Here is a 19,065-nt window from a genome sequence, read left to right on the forward strand (position 1 = left end):
CAGGATGTTTACAGTTTCCTCAACTCACTCCCCATGTCCTCCTCCTGGTCCATTCTGGGACTTCAGACACAGTCATCTAATTCCAATTAATTTCTTCAGCATTTAAATGCCTTCAAGTAGCAGCTGTCTGGGGCCTGTTGCTTTAGATCCGGTCTCTTTGGCATCTTTATTTCCTCTTTGCTTTTTCTATGACTTACTCTGGGTTGCACCAGTCTCTGGGTTTGGTTTGAAGGAGACTGTTCTAAACCAAGTTTGGTTTGACTCCTTTTTTGAAAGATGAAAACCTAGAAAAAGTCTTTCAGCCTCTACTTTGGGGCTGTGCAAGTGTTTCGCTCATGTCAGAAAAATGTCAGTTGTTAGTGTGTGAAATATAATTCATGGGCATATGACAAATTTAGAAGTCAGACTATCAAAGGGGAAAACAGTGTGAATTATTACTGTCACTAATGAAGGTGTTTGTTTTTGACAGCACAGTTTTCCCCTAAAGAAAACCCTGGATTGAAACTGAGGAGTTCTATGGCAATATTTGTGTGGGGAAAAGATGTCCAACAGCCTGCTCCTCAGGCCAGACAATGTGCTCTTCTTCAGGTGTCTTTTCCTCTGCTTTTCTGCACCGTTACCAAGAGTATCTGGGCAGGCAGAGGGGCAGCTCTCCACAGCTGGAGACTTAGACAAGGACTTAAACCCAACACCAGACCCACCACTTCAGGTGGGCACTTCGTATCGTCAAACAGTCGACAGAAGGAGAGGAAAACCACTTGGGAACCTTGAGAAGGGGATTCAGGAGTATGTACCCATGTTCAACCTGCACCTCTGCCAAGCACCTCAGACAATGCAGGAGCCTTCTTTACCTGGGTCTCGTTGAAGTCCTTCACACCCACACAATACACTGTCGCTCCCAGGTCACGCGACCGATTCGCCTGGAACGAGGAAAGGCAGGATGACACGGAAGCAAACGGGATGGGATGCAGGTTTCTGAAAGGTCTTAATCATAAATTTAGTCTTCCTCTGCCTAATGAGCAGGGAGGGCTTGTCAAAGGAGAGTTTTAAAAGCTTTCCTCCCTGACTCTGTAAATTCGGTTTTTATCTGTTTCTAGAGTAGCTACTGTTTAGTAAAGCAAATCCCAAGGTATTTGGTGGTTTTTTTAAACCTAGTTAGTTCACCTCTTGAGTGACTTCAGCTTCCCAAAAGATGTCAGACAGACTGAATCAATTTTCTTTGCATCATTTAGGGCACATCCCAGTACAACAGTAACCTAAAATGCTTTGGTGTTTTCTGTTTCAGAGGTGTGCCTGGACTTATGATACATGTAGGCGAGAGACATTTCATTCCATCTGCTACAAAACTGTATCACTCCCATTGCTTACACAGCATCCTAAACTAAAGGGGGGACATGCACAGGTTTGATTTTTCCAGGCTATTTCATTGAAGATGAAGTTGCATTTACTATACAAAAGGCAAATGCTCCGAATGCATAAGTACAATTTAAGTCATTAGAACGAGAACACCTGACCTGACCAAAACCCCTTCCCAGAACAGATGGCAGCAAGTCAGACTGTATCAGAAGACTGTAGCAATTCAAGTTGTTCCACAGCGAAGCGCTTCAGCAGAAAAGCCTCATTCCAGTTTCACACTGGGGAGCTTCAGCCCAAACAACTGCAGCAGCTCCCAGAGTAGGAGCCGAGTTCAGGATCTCCTCCTACCAGCTCTTAACTGCTCCTCCCCAAACCAAAACAAATGGAACACTTCTGACCTTTCAACTTGTTCATTCACCTCTAAAAACAAACTTGCTTTTCTTGTGGGTATTTTATTTCAGAAGGGAAGAAAAGGAGATGAAGAGCAAGGAGGGGAACTGCAGATCCAGGACATTTGTTTGTGCTGTAGCAGTATTGGTTTTACTCTACAAAACCTTTCCTTTTGTTGTTGTTGGATTTAAAGCTGCGCTTTGGACAGACTGAGAGGAAAAAATCTGTCCATAACAAATTCATGCAAAAATACCATCTTCCAAGTTTAGGTCATCCTAATTTGCTTGACTGACAAGTGCAAATTGGTTCATCTCTTCAGAGAGGACTGTCCAAAGGGCAGCAAAGCTTTAAATGCTCACCCTACTGTTTAGCTAACATCTTGCATAGTTCACTAATTTAATGAGGATGCTGAGAATATGTGTTTGAACCGTGGAAATATTTGTGGAAATTTTGGATTTGATCATCTGTGAGGTTTCCTGATGTCACAGAAGTTTATAGGAACAACAACCATCCTCCTTCTGCAGCCTTTACTTTTTGTGAGAGAAGAAAAGTGAAAGTGAGAAGATCCAGGTATTTCCCAGAGCAATCCAGTCAATACTGAAACTTCTCAGCTGTGAACTACTCCTTCCTCCAGTGTTTATTTTTAACTGGAAGTTCAAAGCCCTCTCCTTTCCCATGAACAGTCTCAGCTGTGATGAGTCAGAAGCTGCTGTTAATGGTTATCCTTAAGATTCATGTCTAAAGAGCACGAAGTGGAGTTTTTTCACAAGGGAAAAAGCTTTTCCTTATCTTTTGCCTTCAAAGCAGCAGGCCCAGACGTCTCCCTGTCTCCCTGACTGAAAATGTGTGAGACACTCACCTCCCTCTCAGAGTAGAAAAACAGGTCCTCGTGGAGCTCTCCGTCCGTCAGAGCAATGATGACACTGGCGGTTCTGTAACCTGAACACACAAACTCCTTCAGGCCCTTGGTTTCATTGTGTTTGCTAAACCACCCTAGAAAACATCCTGATGCCTCTCAGCACACCCAAAGGGCCAGAAACAGCAACTGTCAAGCTCATGGCCTCCCTCCCTCCAGCCAACCAGCTTTCAGGAGACATAAATTTCTCCACAGTTTTTCACTCAGGCACCTGCCTTCAATCCCAGTTTTATATCCCACCCTTTTGATGTGCCAATGGTTTCAATTGACAGCCCCTCAATATTTCAGTGTTTCAGACCAGTAGATTAGGCTGCAGCCATCAAAAAAACCCAATGCGATTTGTTCCTATTTAGTTCCTGATTTTATTAATTATATTAATATATATGTTGTAAAAAATAATTTTATTAATTTTATCAATTCAAGAAATCCACAGGGGTTTTTTCCAGCTTGTAATAAAAAGCTCAATTGGGATCTAAACAGAGATAGTAGGAAATGACCTAAAATCTTCAACATTTCAGCAATACCATTAAACCTTGTAATCATCCCTTCCAAACAGGCAACTTCTTCAAGTGCTGCAGAACAGACATCTGACACCTAAAATTTCTTAGTGCTATTTAGAAATCCCCGATTTTCAACAATGTGGTAATGATGCAACAAGGAAGTCAAGCAATGAGCAACATGTGGGGTTATTCCCCTTGAAGATCCCAAACTCAGGTGCTCAGGCTTCTTCTGTAGGACATGGAAAAAACTGAACATTTCTGGTAGAGATTCAGGAGCGCAAACGACCTCCAGAGATGCCTTTCTCCCTCCACTGACTATGGCAGGAGCCTTTGGACCTCCTGCAGGTGGGATAAACCCTCCTTGGAGTGGAGCAAGGACAAGCACAGAGCTGTTAAAACACACAGCCCAACATTCAGGCTGGACCCAGCTGTCCAGTGCTTCGTGCACGTGGTGGGAACAGCTTACATGTGATACATACACCAGCATGCAACAGCATCATCAATCCCAAACTGAGCTGTTCCAGCTATTCCATTTTCCTGCAGGCATATTTTACAGGTGAGTCCCAAAGCTGTGTGGACTTAACCACGACTTTCTCTTACTCGTGATTAGCCCTGTGAGACCATTAGGCCTGGCTTTGTACTCAAACATCTGGTTGTCTGTCTTTTGGTTTCTGAAGCAATATTTATATTCATACTTCAGGCTTTGCAGTGCAGAAAGATTTTACATTAATTACAGGGAAGGACAAACATTTTTGCAATTGTCTGCAATTACTGATGGTTTTAATAATTGCTTATTAAAAAATCTTTTATTTAACTCCACATTCTTATGTTTGAGAAGGAAGAAGAAATGGCTGTCTGAGTCCTCAAACAAAAGGAACAAAGACAGTTTTGGTAAGAGTGGGCAGTTCAGCCAGGCTGGCTTCTCACTTTTGGCCTGAAACACTTTCATTCCAGCTCTGGCTCCTTAGAGCTCCACCAGTTCTTTGTCCCTTTCAGGAACACTACACTGACCAGCACTGCACTCCTGTAAGAGCAGCAGCCTTACACCACCCTTCCCATAGTGAAGCTGCATTTCAAATCTGTTAAAGTTATGTCAAAAACAGAAAAAAAACATTCAATGGATCAGGAAAAGTCTCTCACCATGAACATTTTCATAGTAAATCTGCTCACTTGCCTGAAATTAAATCAGAAGATTATTAGTAATAAATCAATAATAATACTTTGTGGGCATCTACTCATGCACCAGAAAGAAAGGGAAGATGGTAGTGAGGACTTGCAGTTCACACATGACCTCTGCTCTCAGACATCTGAACCCTTCCCAGAACAGGGCTCTTGCCTGTGGGTTTGACTGGGTTACTTCAAGGTCTTATCAAAGCACAGCTCAGTCAAACCAACCCTAAGACCAACACTAACATTGTCTCCCACTGTTCTGCTCTCTGAAAATCCCATTCACCTTCCTCCCTGAGAAACATCCCAGGCCCAATAATAATATTCCCCAGCACCTCCAGATCAATGACTCCAATTGCAAACAAACCCAAGTCTCTGTCAGGTCACCTGAATTTCTGCTGTGTGCTCACATTTCAATGTGAACAATGACAGTTCAGCATTTTCAACAGTCAGACGATTCAAAGTCCTCCCAAATACATGTGTAGGACAGAAGTAGGAGGGAGTGCAGGAGTTCAGGTTTAGAGAGACTCCTGAGCTTGTAAAATATATTAAAAAACCCATCCAGAAGAAGGTCAGAGCAAGCAATAACATCTGCACAGCATTATTTGGCCACCAGTGAGAACAGGTTGGAGCCACGGCCTCAGCCCCCACCCAACTCTAACAGGGCTACTCTAGGCAGGATTGACAGCTTCCCATCCTTCAGGAACACGTGGGATTACAATGCCAAAGCCTTCTGCTGTGTCCTAAACTGAAAAGGCAGCTCCCTCCTGAAAGATGAAGGCAAAAATAAAGGTAACTGGTGGAGTTTGCATCTCCTGTGTCCCAGCTCCAGCACTGCCCACTCACACCTCACTGTACCTGTGGCCTTGTCCCACTCACCCACCAGGGAGTTATTGGCCATATTCCTCTCGTTACATTTCCCAAGGGGCAGCAGACACAGTTTGAGGCACCACAGCCTGCACTTAGTTACCCTTTCAAATCCCTCGTGCATGTACGTGTCTCCACCCGGCAGCACCTTCTGCAGCTCCTCCAGGCCCTGGCGAATCTGCTCCCTGAAAGGAATGCAGACACTGTCAGATCCAAGATCCAGCTCCTGGGGAGCTGATATCCAGGAGAGGACATGCATGGCAGAGCCAAATACAGAGGGGGGGAAAAGGAGTTAACCCAATGTTTACATAGGCCAAGTCTGGGTAGATACCTCTCCAAGGATGTGGGAAACAGAGCAGTTGTGCTCCCACTGTTCCCACAGCCTGGGGAAAGCCTCACAGAAGCAGCATCTCCTCAATATCCAAACATTTCATACATTTCTTCCTAAATAAATGCTCCCTGGTCAAACTCAGCAGCCGACTCACCTGGCTCACTTTCCTCACTGTGTTTGCTGACTTGACTAAACAAACATAATCAAACAGCCCAGTTTATTTGGCCATTACACCTTCAGTTCCTGTTCAAACTGACTCGAAGATTGAAGCCTTTCCCAATGGCTCATTATGACTCAGGGGATCTGTTTGAATTCTTTTCAGGAATCCCAGGCACGGTGAGATCAGCTGCAGGGTACCCAGGGCAGACAGTCATCTGCTGTTCCTCTGAGTGGCAGACACCAAACTCTGGGAGCCAAGCGCAGGCCAGAAGTCTTTAATACAAGATAACACCCTGCAGTGTGTGGGGTGTATCTCAGCAAACTCCACAATCTTCATGGGAAAGGGATGAAGTCACTGCAGGCAGGACCACATGGACATGCCAGAAGTCAGTTTGGTCCCTGCATTTTTTAACTACTTCAGAAACCCCAGACTGTGTGGTCACACACACTGGAGATCCGTGGTAAGGCTGATTGCAGCAGGGCATTAACACTGTTCAGTCAGCACAGCAGTGACTCCCCCAGGGAGAAAAAAAAAGACTGTCTGCTTTTGCAACAGGCTGAATTGTCAAACTTTTGAGAACTCATTCTGTACCTGTGATTCCCAAACCAGTTAGACACTAGTTAGACACTGCTATAGGTGGACTAGTGGCAGAGATTTCCTCCTCTCAGCTACCCATGCACATACCAAGCCAAAGCTGAATATAAAATGGAGCATTTCCTGTGATCACCATTTTTCAAAGGTGAACTGACATTTCAAATCCACAGCACAGGTGTTTAGAATACGCCAATCCAGTCCCATCAGATGCACAGACTTTTTCCAAAAAGGGATGCTCAGAACCCTCAGTCTTCACATTCAGAGGCTGATACACCACACAGAGGCACAGACAAGGCAGAGGAGGTTTTCCCACCACTCCACCTTCCCCATTTAGAAAGGCCAGTGGGAACTAAAGGACCAACACCTTGTTTGTCTGTCCCCCAATAAAAAGCAGCAGCTCTGCAGTCAGCTGGCTTTTAGACTAATACCATATCAATATCCTGTTCCCAGTCAACATTTTCAGGGCAGCTGGATAAATATGGAATACATTTCCACATGGGGAACACTTCAGTCTCTTAGTTCAGAGCCTTAGCAGATGAGGTATCTCTGCAGTGGGGTGTGTTCAGAGGGTGGGACACAGCAAGGGGTAGGGAATAGGTTTACTGCTGGCACCCAGTTAAATATGGTTTATTCTCTTTATCCTTATTGTTGCAGTAAGTGGCAAGGAAGGGCTGCTTAGGCTGGCTGGGGTTAATGGCATTTGTAAGGCTGGGGTATATGTGGACTGCTCTGTAGGAAGGCAGCCAGTTTCCTCCCTGTTCCTCCATGGGAGCTGCTCTGGTATGTGATTTCAGACATCCAATATGTAAAACACATGCTGACTTATACACCCTACACATGTGTTACATATATTTCTGCTCCACGTGGCAATGAAGTTAACAGAGGAAGCGAGAGCGATTTAAGGACCTCGTCCAACTCTCCTTGAAGTCAGAGTAAAATAAAAAACTCCATCCCACAGATTTTACTGGGATTAACTTGGGAATCTACAAAGGAGTGACAGGAACACGCTTCAGAAACATGGCAATCAAACTGCCATTGCCAAAAAATACAGCCCCTTGCAATCCATCTCAAACACTGTTTGTCTGTAATATCCCTTCAGACCTCTGAGGAAATCACATTCCCCTCCACCTCAAGAGTGTGGGAGTCACCTCTGGCTTTCAAGTCTGTTTTTATGGGAAGGGAGTTTCACCTATTTGTTTGCAGAAGAAACTCCCAAAGGATGTTTCACAGGCAACAAGCCTCTTGTTCTCCAACAAAAGCCTGAGTCTCTGTGGAATGCAGCTTCCTCAATGAAACCAGTCTGAGCTAAAACCCCAATAGCTGACAGAAAAGACATTTAAAATTTAAGAAGCCAACCTCTGCCTTGAGAGCCCTTAATGTATTCTAGGATATGAAAATGGGCAGGTGGTTCAAACAATTAAATTGAGAATCACAAAGGTGTCACAACTCTGTTCACAGTGGACTGGGAATCGTTGAGCAAGGAAGGTGAAGGGACACAAAAGGTGCTGTGCACCTTTAAACCTCTTCTTACCTGTCTTCTGTTAACCTCATTAGAATTGTCCCTCTAGTTGAAAAAACAATGAAGGACATCCTCAGCTGAGGGCTGGAGGAGAGAAAAGAGGTACATTAATTTTCTGGTGCAGAGGTTCCTGTGTGTGTAACCCCAACCACACAGGACACTCTGCTCTCTCAGTTATAACTAACAGGGGCAAAGACAGGAGGAGGCAGCAGAAGGTGCTTTTCCCTGGGCCTTCCCAGTCAAGACAAACCATCCCTGTAAAGAGCACTTGCATTACAACCTTGGGATTGCTGAAGCAAGAAAGGCTTAAATGCATCCTGGAATCATCACGGAGATGAGGGAAGGCTAATTGTGTTTATCATAACACATTCCATATCCTGAGGGATTCTCCATGCAGTCTCAAGTCATTCAGAGCCTGAAAGCTACAGCCACAGGCCCCTCCCTGCAGACCCAAACCTGTGTGCCTCAGGAGCACCTCAAACAGGACTCCTTCCCCACAAGGGTAAGACTCGATCTAGGCAGGCAGGAATAGAGGGAACAATCAGCTTATCTCCTCCTATTTCCCACGTGACAGAAATCTGGGGAAAAGCAGCCATTGGGATGACTTGAGGAAAGCACTAAGAACCCTCCCTCCACCCCCAGTGGAAAGCAGCTCAGCTGAACTGGGAGCCACTGGTCCCCGCTGCCCACCCCGGCCCTGCAGCACTTCTCACCTGATGAACTTGCGGGCCAAGTGCTCCACGAAGTGATAGATCTCATTCCAGTGGTGCAGGACACTTCCTGACCTAGGGAGACAATGATTACAGGACAGATTAGTTCAATTGCTGCTATTGTAGCTTTCCCAGCCCTGGGTCCTGTCACACCTTGCCCAGCCAAGCACTTGCCTTTATTTTGTTTACCACTCACTGCCCATATTCTTCCTGTAAGGAGAGACTGAACTGTAAATGACATTTCCTACTTAACTTTGAAAAGCAAGAATAATTCCCATTCCATACAAGGGTTTGAGGCTGCCCCTGGCAATAACACATGGCAGTTAGGCTGGACCTTAACACAGCCTTAACCAAACAAAACCTGTGTGAGTGAAGACCTTCTCTCTGAAGTGTTTTAGATTAATTCCACCCACTCACTTCCAAACCATTACACAGAGCTTTCAGCTCGAGTGTATTCTGAGAATAACACACAGTTGGAGGAACAGATTATTAAACTTCTCTTGGGTTTCCATTGTGCCAGACACTATGAAAAGTAAAACACCTTAGTCCACGTCTCAACTGTTCCGGTTAATTCTTTCACACCTCAGCTAAAGACAAAACAAACTAATTTTGCTCCTCGAGAGGATAAACTATGGGCTATAATGGGATTGGATTATTCTTCTTTATGTTGTAAGAACTAGGTTAATCAGAATCTTTCAGCACTAAATGCCCCTTTTAGCATAAACACTTCCATTAACACTGGAATATTAATATTGGAAAAAAAATTCCAAAAAAATTCTTCCTAGAGTTGGAAAATAAAAGTGTCATCACTTACTTAATTCATTGACTACAATTAGAAATATTTATAGGGGAAATAACCATTCCAGCTTTAACAGAAACCTCATTGATCTGCAGCCTGAGGAAGAAAAGATGAACATTTGAGGTGATGGTTTTTCACTTTACAGGAAGAAAAGGGACCTTCCCTGCCCTGTCCTACCTCAGATCTGAGGGAGCAAATGCAGAGCCAGGAATGGGTTCCTCCAGACCCTACTCCCCCAGCCCAGCCCCCAGCCTGGCTGCCCAGAGCAGGACCCCAGTGCTGGAGGCACAGCCAGCACTCAGACCTGCTGTGGGGTCACACACATTCCTCCCCTGTTCCCCCACACCTCGTGTTCCTTTACAGCCATTCAGTAAAGCCCTGGCTTTGCCCTCTTGCTCCAGGATACCTGTTCTTCCTCTGTGTGACGCCAGTCTGTCCAAACACAACGTGCAGTGAGGACCTTTGCACAGGGACAAGAGCATCTGGTCCACTTGGAAGAACTGTGAACTCCCCAGCTCTTGTTGCCAAAAGGCCTCGTTACCAAAAGCCCCTCTTCAAAGGTCCCCTTCCAGTCACCCGTTTTGTGCAGGGCTGTGGGACAGATGGCAGAGCTCAGTGATCATAAGCAACTGCTATCAGTGCTAAATTTCTTCCTGGCTGTCTTCCATCACACCAGGACCTGAAATCATGACTTGTTCTACACACAAATGTGCAACAAAGAGGACTAAAATAGCAAAGGTCTTGATCAACTAATTAAACCACAGACAGTGGGAATATTGGTGTCATAACAGATGAAGGGTAAGGTACATCAGGACTTGCTCTCCAATGAGGAACTTAACTCCCACTGCATCCAAACTGCAAACTGATAGAACAGAGAGAGACACACAAATCCCAACCCCAGGAGCAAATTGCCCTGGGATCTATGGAATAACTCTGAGACCTTGAATACAACAGTCCCAACAATGCCAAATAGCACAAGTAGTTTCCTAGAACTGGCCTGGAAAATCAGTATTTATTGTCTTTATATGTGAGGCATAAAAGAAACACTTGACTTTAAAGCAATGGTCACATCAGCCTCCAGAAGACATGTAAAGCCAAGGCTTGGTTAACCACAAACCAATTAGTCCTTACCTCAGTGAAATGTATCTTGTTTAGACCATATTCCTACCTCTCAAAAAACACACCTCAGTGAAGTTCCACACGTCTCCTGAACCATCTGGTACCAGACATGTGAAGCTGGGACCCTTCCTCAAGCAGCCCCTTCCCAACCTTCTCCAGCCATCAGGTGAGACAAGTGCCTCCTGTTCAGGGAAAACACTGGCAGACACTGCCCTGGGAGCTCCATCAGCCTTCAAAAGTTGGGTTGTTTCCTCCTCTGTGAACAGAAGTTGATCATCCCTTAAAATGCCCATTGCAGCCAGGCAGCTGGGAAGGGGATCCAGCCTCAGAGGATCCAGGCAGGCCATCACACCAAAGCCCTGACACTGCCCATGGCTCTGCAGTCGTGCATCTTGAAAAGAGCATTTGCCAGAATAAAGCTTAAAACCCAGAACTGACCCTCAGTTCAACGATGTGCCAGTCAGGAAGGGAACAGCACATCCTGTGAAGTCTTTGCCTTTGCAACTCTTGTTCTGCTGGTCTTGTTACCTGGGCAGTTTTTGCAGGTAAGCAGTGCTTTTTAATTCTTCACACAAGTGCAGCTTCAGCTGTGCTGCACCTCCTTCCCTTCATCATTCTCACTCTGCTCCCCTGCCAACAGTCCCATCTTTATGCCCTCTGAAACACAAATTATGGATATTTTTCCATGAAACCTCATCTGTGAACACACACAAGGAACAACCTGAAGTTTGGGAGCAGCAGAATGTTGAATACCCATTTTAGGAAAACTTCTTAGCACTGCAACAATCATAAACCCAAACCCTCTGTATCCACCAAAGGAGGATATTTTCTGCTTTCAGGTCCCAAGGCACCGAACTGGGGCAACTGGAATAGTCTACAATCCATTTATTCCTCAGCTCTATCAGAGCAAGCTTTGACAGGGTCCCAAAAGGAAGGCTCAGGCTTCTGCTGACCACACATTGTTCCTCCTTGCACAGCAAGTTCCCACCTGTGGCCAGACAACTCAGGCTCTGGGGGTTCATTTCTGTCTGTACTTGAGCCCAGGTGTCAGGGGCTGGGAATGCCCAGGTCTGCACTGAGGAAAAAGTATTCCCCTTATACACAAAATGCATCTTCTGAAACAACTTCAGACTTCTTACAGTCTTCACTTGGCATAAAATGGACAAAACCAATAAAATGAACCTTTTTGCAGCCAACAGAAAGTTTGCAAAACCAGCATTACCTTACAGTGTCCACCTGCACAGTCTGAGCTGTGTCATTCAGCAGCCACACAGCAAAAGACACTTGCCACCTGTAAAGCCTCTCCTGAGGGAGGCCAAGGGCCTTGGGTAGGACAAGTATTTCTAAAGTCAAATGTAAGATAAGAAATGCCAAATTTAAAATAGTTGTCTCTTCATACTCCCAAAAGAAACAAGATGATCAGTGAGCCAACATTTTACAGCTGAATGATTGATGCTATAAACTTGCAGTTTAGGAAAAGGCTCGTGGTGAGGGTGCCAAATTCTCTTCTGGAGAAGAGCCCAATAAATGGAAGTTAAGCCTAAGTAAACCATTCTCTTTAACAAGAGAATGATACAACTGTGCTGGCATTTTGTACATCTCAACTGAACGCAAGTGTTGAGAGAGACTCTCCACACGCTCTGTGGTCCCAGCCAGCAGAGCCACACTCTGCTCAAAGCCCTTCCTCCAGCAGGTGCTTTCCTCCTGCTCCCTGGGACAAGGTGCACCAGAGCCCAAAGCTGAAGCAATTCAAACCTCTTCAGAGTTTGTCTTTTGTGCACTTTTTAGACTCCGTTTTTCCATTTCTGTCACTGCACCTTCTCACCTTCTCAGAATACCTGTGGGTTTATTTGGTTCACAAACTAGAGGAATCACAGAATCAAGCCCACACACAAACCAAGCCCCCACATGAGTTACGTGCTCTGCAGCTGACAGAAGGACACAAAGACACCTGGTTCAGAGGTTGATGTTGATCCAAAATCTCCTTAAACTTCCTTGGTTTTGGACTAACTCCAAGAAGTCTCTCAGAGGTGGCATTTACCTAAGAAGTTGTGCATTATCTGTCTATTGAGCTCTTTAAAAACAACACAAGCAAGCCAAAAAGTCTCCTTTGTCTTTCCAAATAATTCAGGAGGAATTTTGAAAACCCTGCATAGCACAGAGACCTTGGAGAGGTGATGCAATTCTTTGAGGAAACACTATTATCTTGTGCCACACTTCACACAAGACAGCTCACCAGAGACACTGCCAAACTCCTGAGGTCACAGGGTCTTTAAAGATCCAGGGCAGAGCAGGACAAGCCTCTAAACCCAGTCACAGGCCAAGAACATTCTCTTCCTGGCTGGCAGGGGATATGCAAAGACCCAACTAAAAAACAAGTAACCATGGACTTAATTTACCTCAAGTAGTTGATGAAGTGCAGAGTGTGCAGGCACACACTTAATCCTGGCTGTCAGGGAGCTCTTACTCATCCCTTTTACCAAGGAATGGTTACCTTAGATGCTCCACTGGGTAAAAAGCACATCCACAGGTCCTGACTGGCAAGGATTTCACACATTAACTTGGTTCATTGCAATTGCAAGCCCTCAGCAGACTTAGGAGTTAATGACATTCCTTCAGGCAACAAGCAAAAAGACACAAGAATGCACAAATTCCTCCACCCTGCCTCCCTCAGCCCTCATGGTAACAGAGAGAAAAACTATCCCTCTGCATCCTTGAGCCCTGCCATCCAAAAAAATGCATCCATTGCTCTGGATTCAAGCCTGTGATCCTGGAAAAACAATCAGGGAATCACTGACCAGGTCAGCGAAGATCGGAGATGGTTTTCAATCTACTGCCCAGAGAGGTTGTGGACTCCCCCACCCCTGGGTGTGTCCAAGGCCAGGTTGGACAGGGCTTGGAGCGACCTGGGATAGTGGAAGGTGTTCCTGCCCATGGCAGGAGGTGGAAGGGATGAGCTTTAAGGTCCTTCCCAACCAAACCATTCCATGATTCCATTCCTGCAGACACTCCGTGTCACCATTCCCTCCCGAAGGCCTGTGTTTGTTGATGAGAGCAGGTACAACGTGCCCCAGCTCTGGGAGCTCCTGTGCTGGAGGGCTCACATTTCCCAGGGGATGGAGCAGCTCCTGCAGGTTGGGCTCCCTGCTTGGTATGTCCACCCCACTATGGTCCCTCTATCTTCCTCTCTGAGTGTAAACCTGGACATAATCCCACTGCAGTCATGGTAGCTACAGCTGCTTGAGATACAGTCAGAGAAAGAACCACCAGCCCCTCTAGAGCAGGAGTTTCACTGCAACACAACCCGTTAAAAACAGACTCCCTGTCTGCCTGGGTAACGAAGGGATCTCAGGAAGCAGCTTGGATTACTTGCTTCATTTTGCCAGGGATCTCTTGGAGCCAAGTTTTCTTTCACACATGTACAGTTCCCTGTGTGTTTTCTGCACGTGGGGATAAATTCCCCATTATTTGCACATCACAGGCAAGAGCACAGGAAATAATCCCTGTGACACACAGAGGCTACAGCAAAGGGTTGCTGAGAAGGCTCAGCTCTCATTCCTTCCTCTCTACCTGCAAATGAATTAATCTGGGAGCTGCCTCTACATGTTCCAGCTGTGCTTGTGCAGGGTTTCCACACAACAGCACTGGGTACCATGTCAATTAGGGGGTGGACACAGTCACCATTAATTAGTCACATGGAGGATATTTTTAGAATAACTGGACAACATCAGCAAAAACAAATGCTTGTTCTTTTAGCAACATCTCACTGCTTCCTTATTCTTAATGAAGGCCCTGTGTCTTAGGTCACATCTGGCTGTAAATTTTTGGCACCAACTCCTGCCTATGGGAGCCTCAATCCATGAACCCCCTCAGCACCACAGGAACACAAGAGGACAGGCCTTCTTGGGCCAGCTCTCTCAAGATAAGCCAGGTTTACCTGCCACAACACTGGGCTCACCTTGGTAATACCTCCACTTTGAGGTGTGACTTGATCCTGCATAGATCAAATAGCACATAACTGTACTCTAAAGAGCAAACATCTTGAGATTAAACTGAGAAAATAGCCACAATTTGAGATTTTGCAATCAAAGGACAAGAGAAAAGGATTAATCCAGCCTTAGTTCATGTGAATACAGTTCCTTCCGCTCAGAATTTCAAGTTAAGTGTTTGTGTGTGTGGCAGGATTTTTGTCCTATGGAGTTTGTTGCATGTCAGGCAATGGTTCTAGAGAGAGCTGGCAAACTGTGCTTTCCTCCAAAGTTGGAGCACTGCACCCACAGCAGCGTGACAGCTTCAGTTTTACTTGGCAAGGAGCTGGCTCAACCCAAATTGCCGTTCTCTAGGGAGCCTGTATCACTTCTGGAACATGGAATCACGGAATCACAGACTGGTTTGGGTTGGAAGGACCTTAAAGTTCATCCAGTCCCACCCCCTGCCATGGGCAGGGACACCTTCCACCAGCCCAGGTTGCTCCAAGCTCCGTCCAACCTGGTCTTGGACACTTCCAGGGATGGGGCAGCCACAGCTTCTCTGGGCAACCTGGGCCAGGGCCTCCCCACCCTCACAGGGAAGGATTTCTTTCTAACATCTAATCTAAACCTGTTCTCTATCAGTTTAAAACCATTCCCTCTTGTCCGGTCACTCTCTGCCTTCATAAAAACTCCCTCTCCCTCCTTTTTGTAAGCCCCCTTTAGGCCCTGGAAGGGGCTCTCAGGTCTCCCTGGAGCCTTCTCTTCTCCAGGTGAGCACCCCCAGCTCTCCCAGCCTGCCTCCAGAGCAGAGGGGCTCCAGCCCTTGGAGCAGCTCTGTGGTTTCCTCTAAACTTGCTTCAGCAGGTCCATGTCTTTAGTATAACTCTGCCAGCCTGAGGTCCAGTGGTCCCAGCAGGAGAGGCCTCTGCTGCTGCCTGGGGGTGTGAGAGCTCTGGGAGGATGAAGGACACGCACAGGGAGGAGGGGGTCGGGCCCAGCAGGCACAGCTGGGGGCACTGTGGGTTTTGTTCTGGTACAGGCATGTTGAGGCTGTGGAGCATTACTTCTGAATGGGTGAGTCCTAATTTTCTTCCCCTTCCTGACCATGAGAAATGGGAGCTTTGCTGCAGGTCCTCTGAGCGTGCCACGTGCAGGGGGTTGTGTCTCCAGCTGCCCACAGACACCTGAGGAGACCTGGTTTGCCTTCAGGAGTTTGCTCCACGGGTTTGCAGGAGTCTCCTGAGGAGAACAGTGCAGGGAGCTGTAGCATCCCTCCAGGAGAGCAGCCTGGGTTACATGGTCACTCTGAAGGGGCTTCTTGTGGCCAGCACTGGGATTGAGAGCCAGCTGTGACCAGGACTGGGTCCAGTGCAGAGCCTGGCACATGTCCCACGAGCTGCTCCCAACAGGGCACTGGAGGCACTCAAGGAGTCACTAAATCCACCCAGGCACAGGGTCAGCTCGGGGCTCCTGCACCAGTGGCTTCCAGCCTGTGTTTGTTGTTTTTGTGTCACTCCTTTGATCCCAGAAAGGAGGTTGCTTAATATTTTCATGGCTTCCTTCCACCAGGGAAATTACATTTCAGGCTTAAAAGTCTAAATCTCTTCTGCTTCAGAGTCCTTTATCACTTTCAATAATCTGTAATCATTTCTAGACCTATTTCAAAGAAAACCAGTGACTCCTGAATCCACTATTATCATTTCATACTTTGCCTGAAGGCCTCTACAGGCATCACCTCTCTCTGCATTCAGGACTTCAGCAGCATTTTGGAAAACATTCTCTAGATAAGCAGAAGGTAGAAAATCCAGGCTAAATAAGACTCAGCTCTTTTGGAAATTCAGCTTGGCCTCTGAGAAATGAACTGTCTGTGGAAGGTTCCCTGTCCATGGCAGGGAGGTGGAACCAGATGATCTTTGAGGACCCTTCCAACTCAAACCATTCTGTGAGTCTATGAAAGTTTTAAAGATAAAGGACAAGGGATAACTGACCTCTCATCAGAGGTTAAACAACCAGGTCCATGGCACATTGTACTCCCCAACAGCTAAAACACCACAACACTCCTCCAAATGCCACTGGACACCAAGGACATTTTTACAGCAGATCTGGTGCATTTCTGCACCAGAAAAGTCCAAGAAACAGAAATCCTGCAGCTGTCAAAGCAGGATTTTTGTTGGATACCTGGATATGCTGAGGACAGCCTGCCTGCTTTAAACTTTGTCCTAAGGCTTCAGTTTCCACCCAAATCCATAATCTCTTGAGCGAGGCTACAAAATCACAGATTTTAGGAAGGGGACAGAACAGGACTTGAATTAAGTGCCTGCTAAAGTTCCATTAGCTCAGAGGAATAACACAGCACATCCATCAGATTTGATAAAACCTTCAATCCTGCTTCAACTTCCAAAGAAATGCAGTTTGCAAAAGCTCCCTGCAGTAAAAATCATGCTCTGGGTTTGTTTGGGTTTGTTTTTTTTCCCCATACAATAGAGATATTTCAACTAATAACTGAACAGCCAGAGCACCAAAATGCATAACCAGGTAGATCTTTCCAGTGAAAAAAAGAAATGAATTTAAAAAATCTGTCCCCTGGAGCATTAGGGACAACTGGCACAGTGAAACAGCCAGTGTCTCAATCTTACATTTTACCCAGTATTTTGTAATAAAAGGTTATGTAATTCCAAGTCATTTATACTAAAGGAATGTGGGAGCTACTGCAAAGCACTCCAGAGGATCAGGCAGAAAGCTTCATCTGCGCTTTTGGCAACTTGCAAATACTTTCCTGTCTCTGAAATTTATGGTTAATAATGTCAGTGCCATGGCTCTGGCAGGCAGAATCTCCAGTATTTCCAAACTTTTGGTTCAAGCTGATTATTCTTAATCCAGAAAATTAGGACAATCATTTTAGCTAGGTTTTTTTTTTAATATTTTCTTTTTTTGTTGGGTTTTTTTGTGAGTTTTTTTTTTTTTGAATGAGGCTTTCCAAAGCTCAGCACAATTTCACATCACTCCATCCCCATCTGAAAGAAGAGGTACACTTGGAGTGCCAAGGAGATGACACTGCCACAATTAGTGATGAAAAAGTGAGCTAGGAAGTTATCTTCAGTAGTTAAAGTCAAAATATGCATTTGATTAACAAGAAACAAAGAAAGTGTGACTCAGCTGAGAAAACAAAGCTCTCTTTAATTGAGGCACTGGAGCTGTTCTGCACCACAACAGCCGAATTGAGCCTCTCTGGGGCAGTGACCCCTCTCAGAGCTGGTTTTTACCTGCAGTTGCTGCTCTGGAAGGTAACTGGGGAACAGGAGCAGAGCTCCAGGCAGGCCAGCGCTTCCTCCACGTTCTCAGCTATGGAATTAATTCATGTCTGCAAGAATAACCCTGCAACCCCTGCTGTGTTGCGAGCCTCGACCCTCACAGCTCATGGGGAGCCAGAGGGGACCAGGGTGCTGCCCTTCTCCCACCCACTGCTCTGGGAAAGGGCAGGGTCGAGGGCACAACAGAGCCCCCCATCAGCAGAACTGCTCTGGTGTGATTTACAGAGCACAGCGGGATTTATGCCCTGGACCTGCCGAAGAAGTCACCACAACAAAAACAAAGCAAGCAGTCGGGAGTTTCACAGGTCCCTTGGGGACACAGTGACTTCTACTGAGCCAAAATCCAAGGAAAACCTCCTCGGTATCAGTATAAGCTGTTCCAGCTTATGCCTGGAGAAAGATCTCTTTGAAAAAGAACAAAGTAGAGCTGACTTACTTGTCCAGAATGAAATACAGATCAAACCCTCCGTAGCAGGCAGGACCCCCGTTCTCCCTCTTCCCGCTGTGTCCATCACAGGTGAGTGTAAAAATTGCTAGGAAGAGACATTTGAAGCCAAATCTCAAGATGCTTTGCTTTGCAATGGCCATTATATCCAGAGAGGAGGAGAAAAAGAAATCTCTTCTTCCAAGGCTCCCTTATTTCACAGGTTTCTTCACAAAAGCCATTCAATGACCTTTAAATGTATATATGTAGGTTGTATTCCTTAAAACTCCACTTGCAACAGTTGTCCTCAGGAATTGCAAGACTTTCCCCCTTGTTTCCCTTGCACTTCTGTTTCTCGGTTTCAGATTTCAAGATGCACAATACTGTATTTCACTTTTTTTTTTTTAAAGGGACTTGACCCTCAGTCTCCCTTGCAGCTCTCAGAAAGCAGCACCATTGTTTTGCAAGAGCAGAAGCAGCCTCCTCACAAATCTTGCTTTGTCACAGACTTCAGAAAATACAGGGAGGGTTTGAGGCTTTCTTCCCCCCCTTAATTATTATTGTTATTATTAAAGATGGTAAGTTCTACTCCTCCTTAGGAAAAAAAGCTCAGAGAATGCCACCTCGTGGTCAAAGCTCAGGCTGAGTGAGTCTGGTTTCCAGCATATTTGTGTGCTGAGCACATGAACACACCACAGCAGCTTCAGAGATGGACACAGAAGTGGTTTGCTCACAGCAGGAACAGCCCTGTGCATGGAGTCACAGACTGCGTTGAGTTGGGAGAGATCTTAAAGATCATCTCGTTCCACTCCCCTGCCATAGACAGGGACACTATCTCAGGTTGCTCCAAGCCCCATCCAACCTGGCCTTGGACACTTCCAGGAATGGGACAGCCACAGCTTCTCTGGGCAACCTGTGCCAGGGCCTCCCC

At 46.0% G+C, this 19,065-nt stretch overlaps 1 protein-coding gene across 1 annotated transcript in view; it reads right to left on the reverse strand.

Moving 5' to 3' along the window:
* ANTXR1 (ANTXR cell adhesion molecule 1) overlaps positions 1-18,670 on the reverse strand; it is a 104,065-nt gene extending 85,395 nt beyond the window's left edge. The window contains exons 1-7 of the mRNA XM_027669024.1: positions 18,147-18,670; positions 8,514-8,585; positions 7,813-7,884; positions 5,300-5,381; positions 4,303-4,336; positions 2,606-2,685; positions 852-920 (exon numbers count right to left, since the gene is read on the reverse strand). Of these exons, the coding sequence (XP_027524825.1) occupies positions 852-920; positions 2,606-2,685; positions 4,303-4,336; positions 5,300-5,381; positions 7,813-7,884; positions 8,514-8,585; positions 18,147-18,298 (561 nt within the window). The 5' untranslated portion in view covers positions 18,299-18,670. The remainder of the gene's footprint in view (positions 1-851; positions 921-2,605; positions 2,686-4,302; positions 4,337-5,299; positions 5,382-7,812; positions 7,885-8,513; positions 8,586-18,146) is intronic.
* Between the last annotated feature and the right edge of the window lie 395 nt (positions 18,671-19,065).

Source organism: Corapipo altera, unplaced genomic scaffold (assembly GCF_003945725.1).
Source record: "Corapipo altera isolate COAL_440 unplaced genomic scaffold, ASM394572v1 61016, whole genome shotgun sequence".
Classification (NCBI taxonomy): domain Eukaryota; kingdom Metazoa; phylum Chordata; class Aves; order Passeriformes; family Pipridae; genus Corapipo; species Corapipo altera.